The sequence below is a fragment of the Piliocolobus tephrosceles genome, chromosome 19 (genome assembly GCF_002776525.5).
Source record: "Piliocolobus tephrosceles isolate RC106 chromosome 19, ASM277652v3, whole genome shotgun sequence".
NCBI lineage: Eukaryota > Metazoa > Chordata > Mammalia > Primates > Cercopithecidae > Piliocolobus > Piliocolobus tephrosceles.
The window spans coordinates 57,704,277-57,719,925 of record NC_045452.1 but is presented as its reverse complement, the minus strand read 5'-3'; the positions used below and the strand labels follow the sequence as shown (position 1 = coordinate 57,719,925).

Sequence of the window (15,649 nt, the reverse complement as noted above, 5' to 3'; positions counted from 1 at the left end):
GTCCACCTAAGATACCTTGTGGAACTTGAAATAATGTAAGTAGTGGATAGATTAAAATAAAACAAGAAGGATTTTATAGCTATTTTGAAAATATGGGAATAGGATTTTAATATCTCAACTAAAGGTTTAATTTAATTGGATAATATATAAATGAAATTAGACCTAATAGTTTACAGTCTTATTTAGTTCATAATACTGACATTTTTCTTGCAACTTAACACTTACCTACAATTTAATAATGTAATTGTGGTGAATGCAAAGAAAATACATTTTGTATTTTCACAAGGTACCATTCGTTATTTATGGTGATGGTTGAATAACTGATTTATGTATTCTAACATTTTAACTACCCTCTTTATCTCTCTTATTGTTTTCTTTTAAACATACACAAGATCGTTTTCCTGGACCCCAATAAAATGTTTATATTGTATAGAAAATGCAGAAGTAACATATTCCCTCAATAATTGAAGTGTGATTTTCATTTTACTGTCTATTTTCTGTGGTAATAAAAATTGACTCAGGCATACTTTCTTGTAATTTCAAAAGAATATTCAGGTGTTTACAGAATTTCTGTAACTCAAACATATTAAGTGATACAGGTAGCAATTTTCCTTCAGTCCTAGTTCTCATAACACCATAAGCCTTAATAATGGCCATTCCCATTCCCTTGGTTATGTTTTCTTTCTATTCGTTTGTCCATAGATGTGCCATCCAGTCCCTATGGAGTGAAGATCATAGAGCTGTCACAGACCACAGCCAAGGTTTCTTTCAACAAACCGGACTCCCATGGAGGTGTGCCTATTCATCACTATCAAGTGGATGTCAAAGAAGTAGCGTCAGAAATCTGGAAAATTGTACGCTCCCATGGAGTTCAAAGTGAGTCAGCAATTTCAAAATGTGTTGATTACTTCAAGCTGATGTTCAGTATACCTGTATGATTAGCTTTTTCGATTTCCTCCAACATTTTCTTTTAACAAAGTGGTGTTGGGAAGATATTTCCTGTGCCCCATTCTTCTTGATAATAACTCTAATACAGAGTGAATAGTTTCCATCTTCGGTAAAAATGAAAGAGCTTAGTAGAATCAGCAGAGTTCAATTCTGGAGGAAAAAGTCACTTTAAAAATGTTCTTTGGTGGAAAGGCAATTGCTCACATACTAGATATGATGGCTGGATTTTATGAAATGTATGCTCATGTTTCATTTATTAATATTGCTCTCAAAAATAGGTGTGAAAATGATACTGCAAAATGTAGGTGCTTTCTATACTTATGAAGCCATCTATAAAAATCTGTGGAATTTTATATATTGTTAACTTTTTGTATTTTTATATTTTTCACTTTTATATTTCTATTGAAAATTAAAATAATTCACAGAGCTTCTTTTCACTTATGTAAAATTTCATCATCTTATGAAAATGTAGTTTGTTTTCTCATTAGGAAGAGACAAAACTAAAGCAGGAAATAATAAGAAATTACCAGTTTTCGCCTCTGTTTTTTAAGACACAGAACCATATTGAGTGTTCCAAAAGAGTAGCATAAAATAGTGAGGAAATTAATGCTCCATAGGTCTGTTCTATGAGGATCCTACCTTGACCCTAACACATATGGTGTGAGGGTTCAGTAAAAAGCAAGAGCCTTCCTGAGAAGGCAAGAGGGAACCAATTCTAGTGAACATAGAGAGAAAGCAAATGAAATCATCCTGGTATCCTCTGTGTTGACCCCGCTTTATCAGTTTTCACTGAGAGGAACTATGGGTTTTTGATAGAAGTATCAGAAACATTCATCAGTCATCTGTCATGTACCATACACTTCAAATAATGTGTGATGAACTCATATTATTTCTTTTAATTATGAAATACTTGGATTATATTATCTGTGCGCGTTGTGTGGTTTAGGAGAGATTTATAAAGACAGTGCCCCGAAAACAATGAGTGAGATGAAGGACTATAGTTTTTTTAAAAATATATTAACCTGGATGCAGGAATATTGTGCTACTTTAAATTTTGTTTTGTTTTATTTTATTAAAAGAGAGAAAAAGGAGGGGGTAGGTGAAAAACAAAAAGAAAAAATACATTATTTCTTAAACTGCATAAAACTCAGTGTTTGTGCTCAAGCGCAAGCATGCAGAAAATTAATATTAAGTCTGAATATTATAGAAATTGAACACAGCACAAAAGTGCTACCCCACTCTATCCCTGCCAAACCCAGGAAAAGGTTAATAGGCTCTCTCCAGACTTCTTGCAAAGGTGCAGCACCATGGAGAATTTATAGTGCCCTTGGTATGGCCAAGTTGATCAAGGTAAAAATCCTGACATTGTATCTCATGTATCCATCTGTTACAGGCAGATCACTATGTTTATAAAACTGAAATATAATAACAAAGCACATTTGTTACTTTATAATGAGAAATAACTGTCACAGAAATTGGAACATTCAGAGTCTATATAAGTACATACTTTATCTGTTGGTACGTTATGAAGATATGAAATGAGAGCCAGAAACTTGTTTGGTGAGTCTAGAAACTGAACTAGGGAAGTTGCCTGAATAGAATGTTTAATGGCCTCAGACTGAGACAGTTTAAAGCTTGCCAATGAGAATAAAATACTCAAAAGTCTTGTGGCTAGGGATTTCTCACTTTGATTTGAGGAAAATGACTGCCTTAATACATTTTTACTGTTTCCATTGTTGATTCATCTTGCATAAGTATGTGAATGAGTACCTTAAAATCAAGTTACAGTTGACCCTGTTCGTGGTGACTCACGCCTGTAATCCCAGCACTTTGGGAGGCCGAGGCGGGTGGATAACAAGGTCAGGAGATCAAGACCATCCTGGCTAACATGGTGAAACCCCGTCCCACTGAAAATAGAAAAATTAGCCCGGCATGGTGGCGGGAGCCTGTAGTCCCAGCTACTCGGGAGGCTGAGGCAGGAGAATGGTGGGAACCCGGGAGGCGGAGCTTGCAGTGAGCCAAGATCGTGCCACTGCACTCCAGCCTGGGCGACAAAGCAAGACTCCGTCTCAAAAAAAACAAAAAAAAATCAGGTTACGCTATGTAATCAAACCATTGTATGATTTCAACTCAGTGTAGTATAAACATGAATTTGAAGTTTGACTACTAATTTAAGCCCTTCTTTTTGATTCTCCCTTTCAGTTATTAAATAATATATTTGGCAGACACTGTAGATATATTATCATCTTCAAGTATTAGGAAAAAAACAGTTCATTATTGGTGGTATAGTAGTGAGCCTAGCTGCCTTCCAGAAAAAACAGTTCAGCCATGCAATTTAAAACTTATAATAATGTTTAATTTTGCCTTCACATTGTCTCTAATCTCCATGAAAGACAGACCTCAACCTGGGGAGCTTAATGGTGACAAGAATTACATCATGTCTTGGGAAGGTGAAAGAGATCAAATAGCTCTTATGTTTCTGTTGATGTAGAATTCACTGGGCTGTTGCTATCACCTGCCTTCTGTGGGACGGCATCTAAGTACCTGCCCCTTGGGGGTGTGTGACTGGAGTGAAAGCACACTAGAAGACTTTTTTGAGATAGAATATTCTTCATGGGGTGCTGCTTAGCTTGAGCTCTTTAAACACTTCCTCACCCTTTACTTCAGCAGGATTTCGTGTAAGTGTGAATGTCACCCACTAACGTTATGCAATATCCACTTGACCAAGAGAAATGTTCCACATTTCTCACTTAGCTAAGATGTAAGAAACTGCATTACTTTGCAGCTGATCTATTTCTCCAGTTTTGTTTTTCCTCATTTTAAAGAGACATAGTAGATGAATCCTGTGGATAAACAGAAGTCCAAATTGAGATGCAAATATCAAATCTCTCATCTCTTGTGCCAGAAAATTCATAGGTTCTGTTCACCTCTTGGACTTACCTTCACTTACTGGGAGGGAAGCATCGCTGCACTTTCTTCTGGGAGGAAGACTTACTAGTTTCTTCAGTGGATTTTTTTCTCCCCCTAGTTTTCTTCTTACATTGCGGGGAGTGGGGAAGGACAGGGGGCGTGGGAGTTGACTCTCAAGGCTGGGGTTGCAAACCCAGTTTAGCATCTTCTTCTTTAACTCTGCAGGAGGTGCCTGACCTCTTCTCAAATGTTTACTATCTGATGTATTTTTTCTTCTCTCTATGAATTGTCTCAGTTGAAAATGCCAGCACTACAGAAACATGTCTGCTCAATTTCCATACACTTTCTTATGGCTGTGCTGGTGCTATTCTTTCTACTTGAGATTAAGAGTAACCTATGTGATGGAATTTATTTATTGCTGCATTTACACTTTATATCTCAAATAATGATGTGATCTCATTTTATATATAAAATCATGTTTTGGGGAAAACCAAGTTTTTAAGGATTTCTTAGTGTAGACTCCATATTTGTATAGCAGGCATGAATGTAAATATGTAATTGTAAGAGCACCATAAATGCAATGAGTACCCAGGGAAAGAAGCTGAGAAATTCCATTGGGACCACTCCTAACATTGTAAGATATGTGTGTCTGGCACTTATTCTTTCTTTAGCAAAGAGGTGTGTTATTTTTTAATGATATAGTAAAGATAGTCATCAGAATAACATGAATTTTGCTGATAGAAATATGAAATGTGATGTTAATAAGCATAGTTATATTTACTGTAAATTGACAACAATGATTTGATTATTGAAACATGTAACATAGTTTTGACTCAAACGTTCCACTTTAATCAAACATATTTTTGTTGTGTTTCTGTGATTTCAATGAGTCACTATGTCCTTTAAAGTAATATTTCAGCCTTACTCACATTTTCCCATCTGACTGACTTAGGTCCTTTTAACACTTCCCAGAAGTATTGTTTTACCCTGAACCACCTACAACATGCTTTCATAATCAGTCCTTGAAAGTGTTCTCACAGTAAAATTCCCTCTTCCTCCAGAATGACTGACTGCCAAGTGACACTGGATTTCAGATGTTATATTGTATACAGTACGTATTTTAATATATAACTTATTATATTTTATAGTACTCCTCTTACATTATAACTGAAGTATTTTTTCTCCTAGTTTATAAGCTCCATGAGTGGACCTCGTATGCCTTGTTTATGTCATTATTTCAAGTACCGAAAGCATATTAGGGTAGAAGGAATATTGAAATTTGGTGGAGGTAGGAGAATGGAAAGGATTATTTTATAGCACCTCTGACTGGGTCTTACATGAATCCATTATACATCCCCTTCCAATAAATATGTATCTACAGAAGCAACTCTTTTCTCTTTTTCTTTTTCTTTTTTTTACAGAAGCAACTCTTTTCTTTTTTTCTTTTTCTTTTTCTTTTTTTTTTTTTTTGAGACAGAATCTTGCTCTTGCCCAGGCTAGAGGACAGTGGCGTGATCTCAGCTCACTGCAACCTCCACCTTCTGGGTTCTAACAATTCTTGTGCCTCAGCATCCCTAGTAGCTGAGATTACAGGCATGCACCACCACACCTGGCTGTTTTTTAATTAGTATTATTTTTAGTAGAAACGTGGTTTTGCCATGTTGCCCAGGCTGGTTTCAGTCTCCTGAGCTCACACAATCTACCTGCCTCCTCCTGCTGAAGTGCTGGGATTAAAGGCGTGAGCCACCACGCCTGACCAGAAGCAACTTTTACATGGAAAAGAAGGTTCAAAATGTTTATGAGAAATTAACACACTTTTGAAAAGAGTGAAGATGAAGGAGAATTCAGTAAATGGAGTGAGCTCAGGCTCCAGTGGCGTGCCGGGAATTGTTGTTGTTGTTGTTGTTTTTAAGTTACACAACTCTCTACACTGCATATAACATTACCTTGATCAAGAAACCAGAAGACTTTACTATAATTCTTCCACTGGGGCATGGCAGACATTCCACACATTTCTTCCAACCTCTATTGTATTGACCAATATCAGACTCACCAGATCAATCATGTGAGCAATTTATACTATGTGTGCAATTCAATGGTTATGACTTTTCAAAGAAGTATTTATCCAATCCCCCACCAAAACTCTGTGTGTGTGTGTTTCTAGCACACCCTTTTATTTCATTCCAAGGATATTAAGAGTCCTGGTTTATGCAGGGATCCCCACTTCATCTCCCCATTTTGAATCTTTTTTTAACCCACTGAGGCCATTCAAAACCAATCTTCTATATCAGAGACCCATGCAAAAACTCGGAGAATCTGAGTACCAGAAAACTGCTACAGTTTATAGAAAAAAAACAATTATATGGCTGTTCCTCTAGCTCCTGGTCTTTCCACACACTTCATTTATGATGTTTCAGAGTTTGCTTTCCTTTTCTGTGAGATAATCAGTGGATTTGAAAAGATGTTTGAAAATGATATGCGTAATTTCTAGGTATACTTAGAAGGCTTGTTTTTCTGGCTATCTAGGAGAACATATTGTTGAAAATCAGAATACATATTTAAAGCACATATATATATTTGAATACTAAGGAAAAGTTTGTTCGTGCCTTTGTTTTACAAAGTATAGGATGTGTTAATCATATATCTTAAAGTTTAAGAGATCTATATAAGCACAATTATACTTATTCTCTTTGAAGCATTTGTTAGAAGATAGATTTAGGTTTATCTCTGAAAATGCAGGTACATATGGTCTCAACATTTCTTTCAGCTATCTTTTTCCCTCTGAGCAGCTTTATTTATTCCAATTTATGTGAGTTTAATGTTTAGTTACTTTTCCTTGGTAGTAAATATATACAATTTTTAATATACTTATTGATGTGTCCACTTCTAATTGCTGATGTCACCACTCAGAAATAATTGTCAGCTCTTGGTGGACTGCAGTGCTATTTAAGATGAAAATTGTAGCATAAATACGGTCCTGTTAGTAGATTCCAATCTTAAATAAATCATTAACAAATTCTTATTAATTTCACTTTCACACTGTGTACCTGGTCCTGGGTTTAAGGTACAATGGAAGCCAGGCCTATTATTATATTATTTTTCAAGGTTTAGCTGAAGATGTACTAATTATCCCAACCAATTATGTGACATGAAACTAATTTTCAAACTGTAAGGAATTGTGAACCAATCAAATATCAACAACTCGAACTATAGAGATATAGAATGTGAGTCAGTGTGACTCTTCATTTTGAGTGAGAAACATGTATCACAACTGTAGCAAGACTTTTTGGTTGGGGAAGCTACAGGATGTATTCATTACCAAATCATATAATATTTTATGGGTTTCATACACCTCACTGGCCACTTAATGAAGAGAAAATAGTAGTCTTACAAACAGCTACTCTTTTTTTTTTTTCAGTTTTCTTAATAAAAATGACAATATCAATATTTTTAAATGTTAGACCGGGCATGGTGGCTCACACTTGGGATACCAGCATTTGGGAGGCTGCAGAGGAAGGACTGTTTAAAGCCAGGAGTTCAGGGTCAATCTGGGTAACAAAGCAACACCCCGTCTCTCTAAAAAATGGTTTTTCTGTTACTTGGGTGTGAAGGAATGGACCAGTCACCTCAGCTACTCAGGAGGCTAGGTCGGAAGAATCACTTGAGCCCAAGACCTTAAGGCTGCAGTGAACTAGGACTGCGCGGCTGAACTCCAACCTGGGCAACACAAGAATATACTGTCTCTAAAAAAATATAAAAATAAGCACTTTTTTTTTCTTTTTTTGATACGGAGTCTTGCTCTGTCTCCCCAGGCTGGAGTGCAGTGGTGTGATCTGGGCTCACTGCAACCCCGGCCTCCTTGGTTCAAACAATTCTCCTGCCTCAGCCTCCCGAGTAGCTGGGATTACAGGTGTGCGCCATCACACCCGGCTAATTGTTGTATTTTTAGTAGAGGTGGGGTTTCACCATGTTGGCCAGGCTGGTCTCCATCTCTCGACCTCAGGTGATCCAATCGCCTCAGCCTCCCTCAGCCTCTCAAAATGTTGGGATTACAGGCGTGAGCCCTTGCGCCCAGCCTTCAGGTTTTAATCTTAGCAAAAGCTTTTATTTTAATAAAAATCTGGAGGTAAAAATATTTATGGTAGAGAAAGGTATTTTCAGTTTGGTAGAAAAGTAGGGCTTTATTGTTTTCTTTTCTTTTTTTTTCAGATGGAGTCTTGCTCTGTCGCCCAGGCTGGAGTGCAGTGGCGCGATCTCGGCTCACTGCAAGCTCCGCCTCCCGGGTTCCTGCCATTCTCCTGCCTCAGCCTCCTGAGTAGCTGGGACTACAGGCTCCCGCCACCACGCCTGGCTAGTTTTTTTGTATTTTTCAGTAGAGACAGGGTTTCACCGTGTTAGCCAGGATGGTGTCCATCTGCTGACCCCGTGATCCACCGGCCTTGGCCTCCCAAAGTGCTGGGATTACAGGCTTGAGCCGCCGTGCCCGGCCTGTTTTCTATATATGTTTTTTTCTGATAGGGTTTTGAAATACAGATTTTGATTTACAAACGATATGACTGTTCTTGATAGGGCAGAAAACTGATCTTGAATAAAGGCCTGAATTAAAATATAGTAAAGTTTAGTAGATCAAATACTGAACTCTTAGGTGCAAATATGCAAAGTACCAGCAATAAATATAGCCAGCATTCAAAAAGCAAATTATTCCTATTTCTTTAAATGACATATGTTGAAATGTTTTTAAAATACCTATGGTAGACATTGTCAAAGAAAACTACTCTTGCATCCTAATAAACAGCTGGGAGTGTATAAAATGTATTCATTTATTCAAGTATAGAACACGTGTATGTTCATTCATATACTGAGTCATTGGTTTCATTAGTGAGAAATAAGAGGAGGCTAATGAAACTTCCCAAATCTCTTAAAACAGAGGAACTGACTCATGGAATATGTGTAACTCCTAGCCTAGTTGTGCAGTCATAAAGTTCTGTGTTAGGGGTAAAGTTATGGTAGAATTTATCTTAGTGTATTTGGCTCAACATAATTTAGTTCACTGCTGATGTAGAGATTCATGCTTACGTATTTCTAACAGCTTGACATTTAAAAAAAAAAAGTATCATTAAAATAAATTTTTACCTAAAATTAATTTGATTTTTATAGATGAGTTCAAAGACAGTACCAAAAGTAGTCAGACACCCTTCAGCCAGCCTCCCCTAATGATAACATACCATGCTACGTTAATGAATTATAATGGGTACCTTAGTAGTAAATAAACTACAGAGTTTCTTATGAAATGTCATTTTTAACAGTCTTCCTCTATAGCAGTTATCTCCTATTGAAAATAGACTGGGCACAGCGGCTCATGCCTGTAAATCCAGCACTTAGGGAGGCAAAAGTGGGCAGACTGCTTGAGTTCAGGAGTTTAGGACCAACCTCGGCAACATGGTGAAACTTCATATTGACAAAAAGTACAAAAATTAGCTGGGTGTGGTGACATGCACCTGTGGTTCCAGCTACTCTGGAGGCGGAGATGGGAGGGTCACTTGAACCCAGGAGGCGGAGGTTGCAGTGAGCTGAGATTGCAGCACTACACTTGAGTCTGGGAAACAGAGGGAGACCCTACATCAAAAAAAAAGGAGAAGGAGAGAAGAAAAAATGGATTAATAAGAATGCAAACATAAAAATAATCATATAATTTTTACCTCTTAAAGATTTCAGAAATTCTATTCAACAAGTAAAACCTACATGTACTTACCAAGCTTAGTAAACATTTTAGATGAATTTTACTTTTCTGTTTGTTTAAGACAATTTTTAGGTAGAAATATAAGTCAGGTTAACAAACTCATTTGATTGACTCATTTAAATGACTAAAATTAACAGGATTTCAAATAAAAATTAATGAAAATCTTCATAACTCTCTAGTCCTCCAAATCAAAATTTTCAAACATGCTTTTCTCTCTCGCTCATCATACTTCACTCTCAATTTGTAGATTTTTAAATTCTGAAAGTGTTTCTGCTTCAACAGTAGTTAATATTCACATCACCTGCAGGTAAACTTTAATGTAGTTTTCATGAGAAACCCACATATGTTTCATGTCTACATAACTAAAAGGCAGTTATTATTTTATGAAGCATGGAATACCAAAAACAAAAACAATACCTTTTAAGTGACATCCTAGTGGATCTCCATTTGTCATGAGATCTCAAGCATTCCAGTTCTGGCACAAAGTGATTACTCATACCATCACTTCAAAATGATGATTATCTTCCTTTAGTTGTATTGAACAAAATAGACATTTAAAAAAATCTAATTACTAAATATTCTCCAACAAATATATACTTAGTATATACTATTAGTGATGCATGCTTTCAAATATTTGGACTATATCAGTGAATGAAACAAAAAATCATTTGCCCTTAAGGAGCTTACATTCTATCAGATGGATTCAGGTAATTTTTATGCCCTATTTCATAGGTTTAAAAGAGAAATGGGGAAAAGGGAAGAAGAGAGGGATTGAAAATATTAAGAAGGTTGGGAGACTTTAGCAATTTTAAGTAAGGTAGTGAGGGTAGGTTTTATTGGCAAAGTGATTTTTCAGCAGAGACTGGGACAGATGAACATGGTATCCTGGAGGAAAGCCTCCCAGGAAGAGTAAGCTGCTAACAAAAGTGCCCTTAGGTTGGAGTGGGCTTGTTTGATTAAGGAACAAAGAGGTCAGCATGGTTGCACTAAAGAGAAAAAACCAGATGGCCTAAGGAGATGTAATCGGAAAGGTACGAGGTTAGGCAAAACGGTGCTTTATGTAATGAATATGACTTGGCAGCACCGACTTCACCTGAGGGATTGTGAGAAGGGCAAACTCTTGTATCCTTTCTCAAATCTGTGAAATCCGGACTTCATTTTAACAAGATAACCAGATATTTACATACACGTTAAAGTTCCAGAAGCACTGATACAACACATTGTAAGATCGCACAGGACTTCAGGTCTTTTTCTCGTTTTTAGAGGGGATCCATTGGGGAGTTTTGTGCAGAGTATAATGACCTGAAATATTCTAGGATCACTCTAGCTACTGTCCTGAGAGAAGAGTGCAATAAGGCAGGACAGTTCAGAGGCAATGGTGGTCTTCTGAATGAAAGATGCACAGTACTCAAACCAGGCAGTTGAGGAGGGATGGGAAGAAGTGGTCAAATTCTAGATGTATTTTAAAGGTAGTATCCAGAGAATTTCCTTAGATGGGTAGGAGCATGGAGGATAGGACATAAGGTGGAAATAAATGAAATAAACAAGTTAGGCTGGACGCAGTGGCTCACACCTGTAATCCCAGCACTTTGGGAGGCCGAGGCGGGTGGATCACAAGGTCAGGAGATCGAGACCATCTTGACTCACAGGGTGAAACCCCGTCTCTACTAAAAATAGAAAAATTAGACTGGCATGGTGGCGGGCACCTGTAGTCCCAGCTACTCAGGAGGCTGAGGCAGGAGAATGGTGTGAACCCGGGAGGCGGAGCTTGCAGTGAGCCGAGATCACGCCACTACACTCCAGCCTGGGTGACAGAGCGAGATTCTGTCTTAAAAAAAAAAAAAAAGAAAAAGAAAAAAGAAATACATAAATTGAAGCTGATTCTGACATTTTAGACCTAAAATCTCAACTAAAAGTTGCCAAGATGGGAAAAACTAAGTGCATCTTTTTGGTGAGTGGAAATCAGCCTTGTGAATTAAGACTTAAAGTGATGTTTTTAATCCAATAGAAATACCATGAAGGCGGTAGAAGATGGCTAAAGAGAGGTCTAGACTATAGGTACAAATTTAAAAGTCACTTGCATTTGGATGTTTAAAGTCAGGATATTGTGAAATCAACAGGAATAAATGCAGAGAGGGAATAGAAAAGGACCATAGACTGAGTCATCATCTGGTTTACTTACATATTAGTATATATTTTCTTAAATATATTTATTTTTTATATATACTGTAAATAATATATACAGTGTTTGCTGTATAATAATGAGTTATCTAAAGTGTGACTTTTCTAAATTTATGGGGAATTTTCTACATTGTGTTATGGTGCTACTCAAAATAATAAAAGAAATTATTGATAAGAGTCTATGTTACTTGAAATAATTTTTAGGGGGAGATGTACCTCAAAAGATATCCCATATAACATGATCCTTTGTCTTTCTCCTCCCTCGCCCCTCCCACAAACACTGGATTACTTTAACTATACAAATATGTTCCTAATTTCTCTTGTGGGCATTTAGTGATATACATTTTTCTCTACATGCTGCTTTAAATGTGTCCCAGAGATTTTGGTATGTTGTGTCTTTGTTCTCAATATGCAGCCATAAGAAAGGATGAGTTCATGTCCTTTGCAGGGATATGGATGAAGCTGGAAACCATCATTCTCAGCAAACTATCACAAGGACAGAAAACCAAACACTGCAAGTTCTCACTCATAAATGGGAGTTGAACAATGAGAACACATGGACACAGGGCGGGGAACATCACACACTGGGGCCTGTAGGGGGGTGGAAGCCTGGGGGAGGGATGACATTAGAAGAAATACCTAATGTAAATGATGAGTTGATGGGCAAACCAACATGGTACATATATACCTATGCAACAAACCTGCACATTGTGCACATATACCCCAGAAATTAAAGTATAGTAATTTTTTTTTCTTTCTTCTTCTTCTCTTCCCTATCGTGCTTGCTTTCTGTGTTGTGGAAAAATATATTACTGTGTATTTTATGCATATTAGCAGACTTCTTTTATAAGCAATGAGTGAAGGATTCATTTAGTCCAATGACATGAATCAAAGACAGTTACTGCATGTTTCAAATGCTGTAGCATACCAGATCTGAAGCTTCTTTGGATAACAATTCTGATGGGATGGGTCTAAATTTATCTTTTTAAGTACTCAATAAGAGATAGCCCTTTTCCATTATATTACAGGCAGTTGTTCTCTAGAAGGACCTATAGATTTCTCAGAGGCTCAAGGTCATTGTAAAATAATTTCCAGTTATGCTTCAAGGTGTTCATCCTGAAGCGTTTCTTTGAAACTAGGTCATTTACAATTACCTGGATGTAACTGGATTTTCCTCTATCATGCTACTCAATTTCACTGTTACAGAAAAACTTTAAGATAACCAGTATTTGTACCGATTATCAAAAGGAATGCTTCCAGTTTTTGCCCATTCAGTGTGATATTGGCTGTGGGTTTGTCATGAATCACTCTTACTTTTTTGAGACGTGTTCCATCACTACCTAGTATATTTAGAGTTTTTAACATGAAGGGATGTTGAACTTTTTAAAGGCCTTTTCTGCATCTATTGAGATTATTGTAGTTTTTGTCAATAGTTCTGCTTATGTGACAGATTACATTTATTGATTTGTGTATGTTGAACCAGGCTCGCATCCTAGAGATGGAGCCGACTTGATCGTGGTAAGTTTCTTGATGTGTTGCTGGATTCGATTTGCCAGTATTTTATTGAGGATTGTTTTCGCATCGATGTTCATCAGGGATATTGGCCTAAAGCTTTCTTTTTCTGTTGTATCTCTGCTAGGTTTTGGTATCAGGATGATGCTGGCTTCATAAAATGAGTTAGTGTGGAGTCCTTCCATTTCAATTGTTTGGAACAATTTTTCTGAAACTTCAGAAAAAATGATACCAGCTCCTCTTTGTAGAATTCGGCTGTGAATCCATCTGGTCCTGGGCTTTTTTTATTTTTCGGTTGGTAGGCTATTAATTATTGCCTCAATTTCAGAACTTGTTATTGGTCTATTCAGGGATTTGACATCTTCCTGGTTTAGTCATGGGAGAGTGAATTGATCCATTTCTAATAGATTTTCTAGTTTCTTTTCATAGAGGTGTTTATAGTATTGTCTGATGGTAATTTGAATTTCTGTGAGATCAGTAGTGATATTCCCTTTATTTTTTATTGTGTCTACTTGATTCTTCTCTTTTTTCTTTTTTATTAGACTAGTTAGTGGTCTATCTACTTTGTTAAGTTTTCAAAAAACCAGCTCCTAGATTCATTGATTTTTTGGAGTGTTTTTGGTGTCTCTATCTTCTTCAGTTCTTCTCTGATCTTGGTTATTTCTTGTCTTCTGCTAGCTTTTGGGTTAGTTTGCTCTTGCTTCTCTAGCTCTGTTAAGTGTGATGTTAGGGTGTCGATTTGAGATCTTTCTAGCTTTCTGATGTGGACATTTAGTGATGTAAATTTTCCTCTTAACACTGCTTTAGGTGTGTCCAAGAGATTCTGGTACTTCATCTCTTTATTCTCATTGGTTTCAAGTAACTTTTTAATTTCTGCCTTAATTTCATTATTTACCCAGGAGTTGTTCAGGAGCAGATTATTCAATGTCCATGTAATTGTGTGGTTTTGAGTGAGTTTCTTAATCCTGATTTCTAATTTGGTTGCACTGTGGTCTGAGAGACTGTTATGATTTCAGTTCTTTTGCATTTGCTAGATTGTTTTACTTCCAATTACATGGTTGATTTTAGAATAAATACCATTTGGCACTGAGAAGAATGTATATTATGATGATTTGGGGTGAAGAGTTCTGTAGATGTCTATTAGTTTCACTTCACCCAGAGCCAAGTTGAAGTCCTGAATATCTTTGTTGATTTTCTGTCTCGTTGATGTGTCTAATACTGTCAGTGGGGTGTTAAAGTATCCCACTATTATTGTATGGGGATTTAACTCTCTTTGTAGGTCTCTAAGGACTTGCTTTATGAATGTGGGTGCTCCTGTATTGGGTGCATATATATTTAGCATAGTTAGCTCTTCTTGTTGAATTGATCCCTTTACCATTATGTAATGCCCTTCTTTGTCGTTTTTGATCTTTGTTGGTTTAAAGTGTGTTTTGTCAAAGACTAGGATTGCAACCCCTGCTTTTTTTTTTTTTTTTTTTTTTTTTTTGCTTTCCTTCCCTTTGCTTGGTAAATTTTCCTCCATCCCTTTATTTTGAGCCTATGTGTGTCTTTGCACATGAGATGGGTCTCCAGAATACAGCACACTGATGGATCTTGACTCTTTATCCACTTTTCCAGTCTGTGTCTTTTAATTGGGACATTTAGCCCATTTACATTTAAGGTTAGTATTGTTATGTGTGAATTTAATGCTGTTATCATGATGCCATCCTGTTATTTTGCAAGCAAGTTGATGCAGTTTCTTCGTAGTGTCATTGGTCTTTATATTTCGGTGTTTTTTGCAGTGGCTGGTACCAGTTTTTCCTTTCCATATTTAATGCTTCCTTCAGGAGTTATTGCAGGGCAGGCCTGGTGGTGACAAAATCCCTCAACATTTGCTTATCTGAAAATGATTTTATTTCTCCTTCACTTATGATGCTTAGTTTGGCTGGGTATAGAAATTCGGCATTGAAAATTCTTTTCTTTAAGAATGTTGAATATTGGCCCCCAGTCTCTTCTGGCTTGCAGGGTTTCTGCTGAGAGGTCTGCTGTTAGTCTGATGGGCTTCCTTTTGTAGGTGACCTGACCTTTCTGTCTGTCCTTAACATATTTTTAATTTTATTTCAATCTTGGAGCATCTGATGATTATGTGTCTTGGGGTGATCTTCTAGTGGAGTATCTTAGTGGTGTTCTCTGTATTTTCCTAAATTTGCATGTTGGCCTGTCTTGCTGGGTTTGAAAGTTCTCCTGGATAATATACTGAAGTATGTTTTTCAGCTTGTTTCCATTCTCCCCATTTCCTTTAGGTACTCCAATCAGTCATAAGCCCAGTCTTTTTACATACTCCCATAGTTCTTCTGCCATCACTCCTATTCCATGTAG

At 36.9% G+C, this 15,649-nt stretch overlaps 1 protein-coding gene across 6 annotated transcripts in view; it reads left to right on the top strand.

Annotated features, from left to right (window-relative positions):
• Positions 1–15,649, top strand: part of NCAM2 (neural cell adhesion molecule 2) — a 506,280-nt gene that overhangs the window by 396,747 nt on the left and 93,884 nt on the right. For all 6 annotated transcript variants that reach the window (XM_023227524.3, XM_026446625.2, XM_026446624.2 and 3 more), the window contains one exon: positions 703–876. In XM_023227524.3, coding sequence (XP_023083292.2) covers positions 703–876 — 174 coding nt within the window. The remainder of the gene's footprint in view (positions 1–702; positions 877–15,649) is intronic.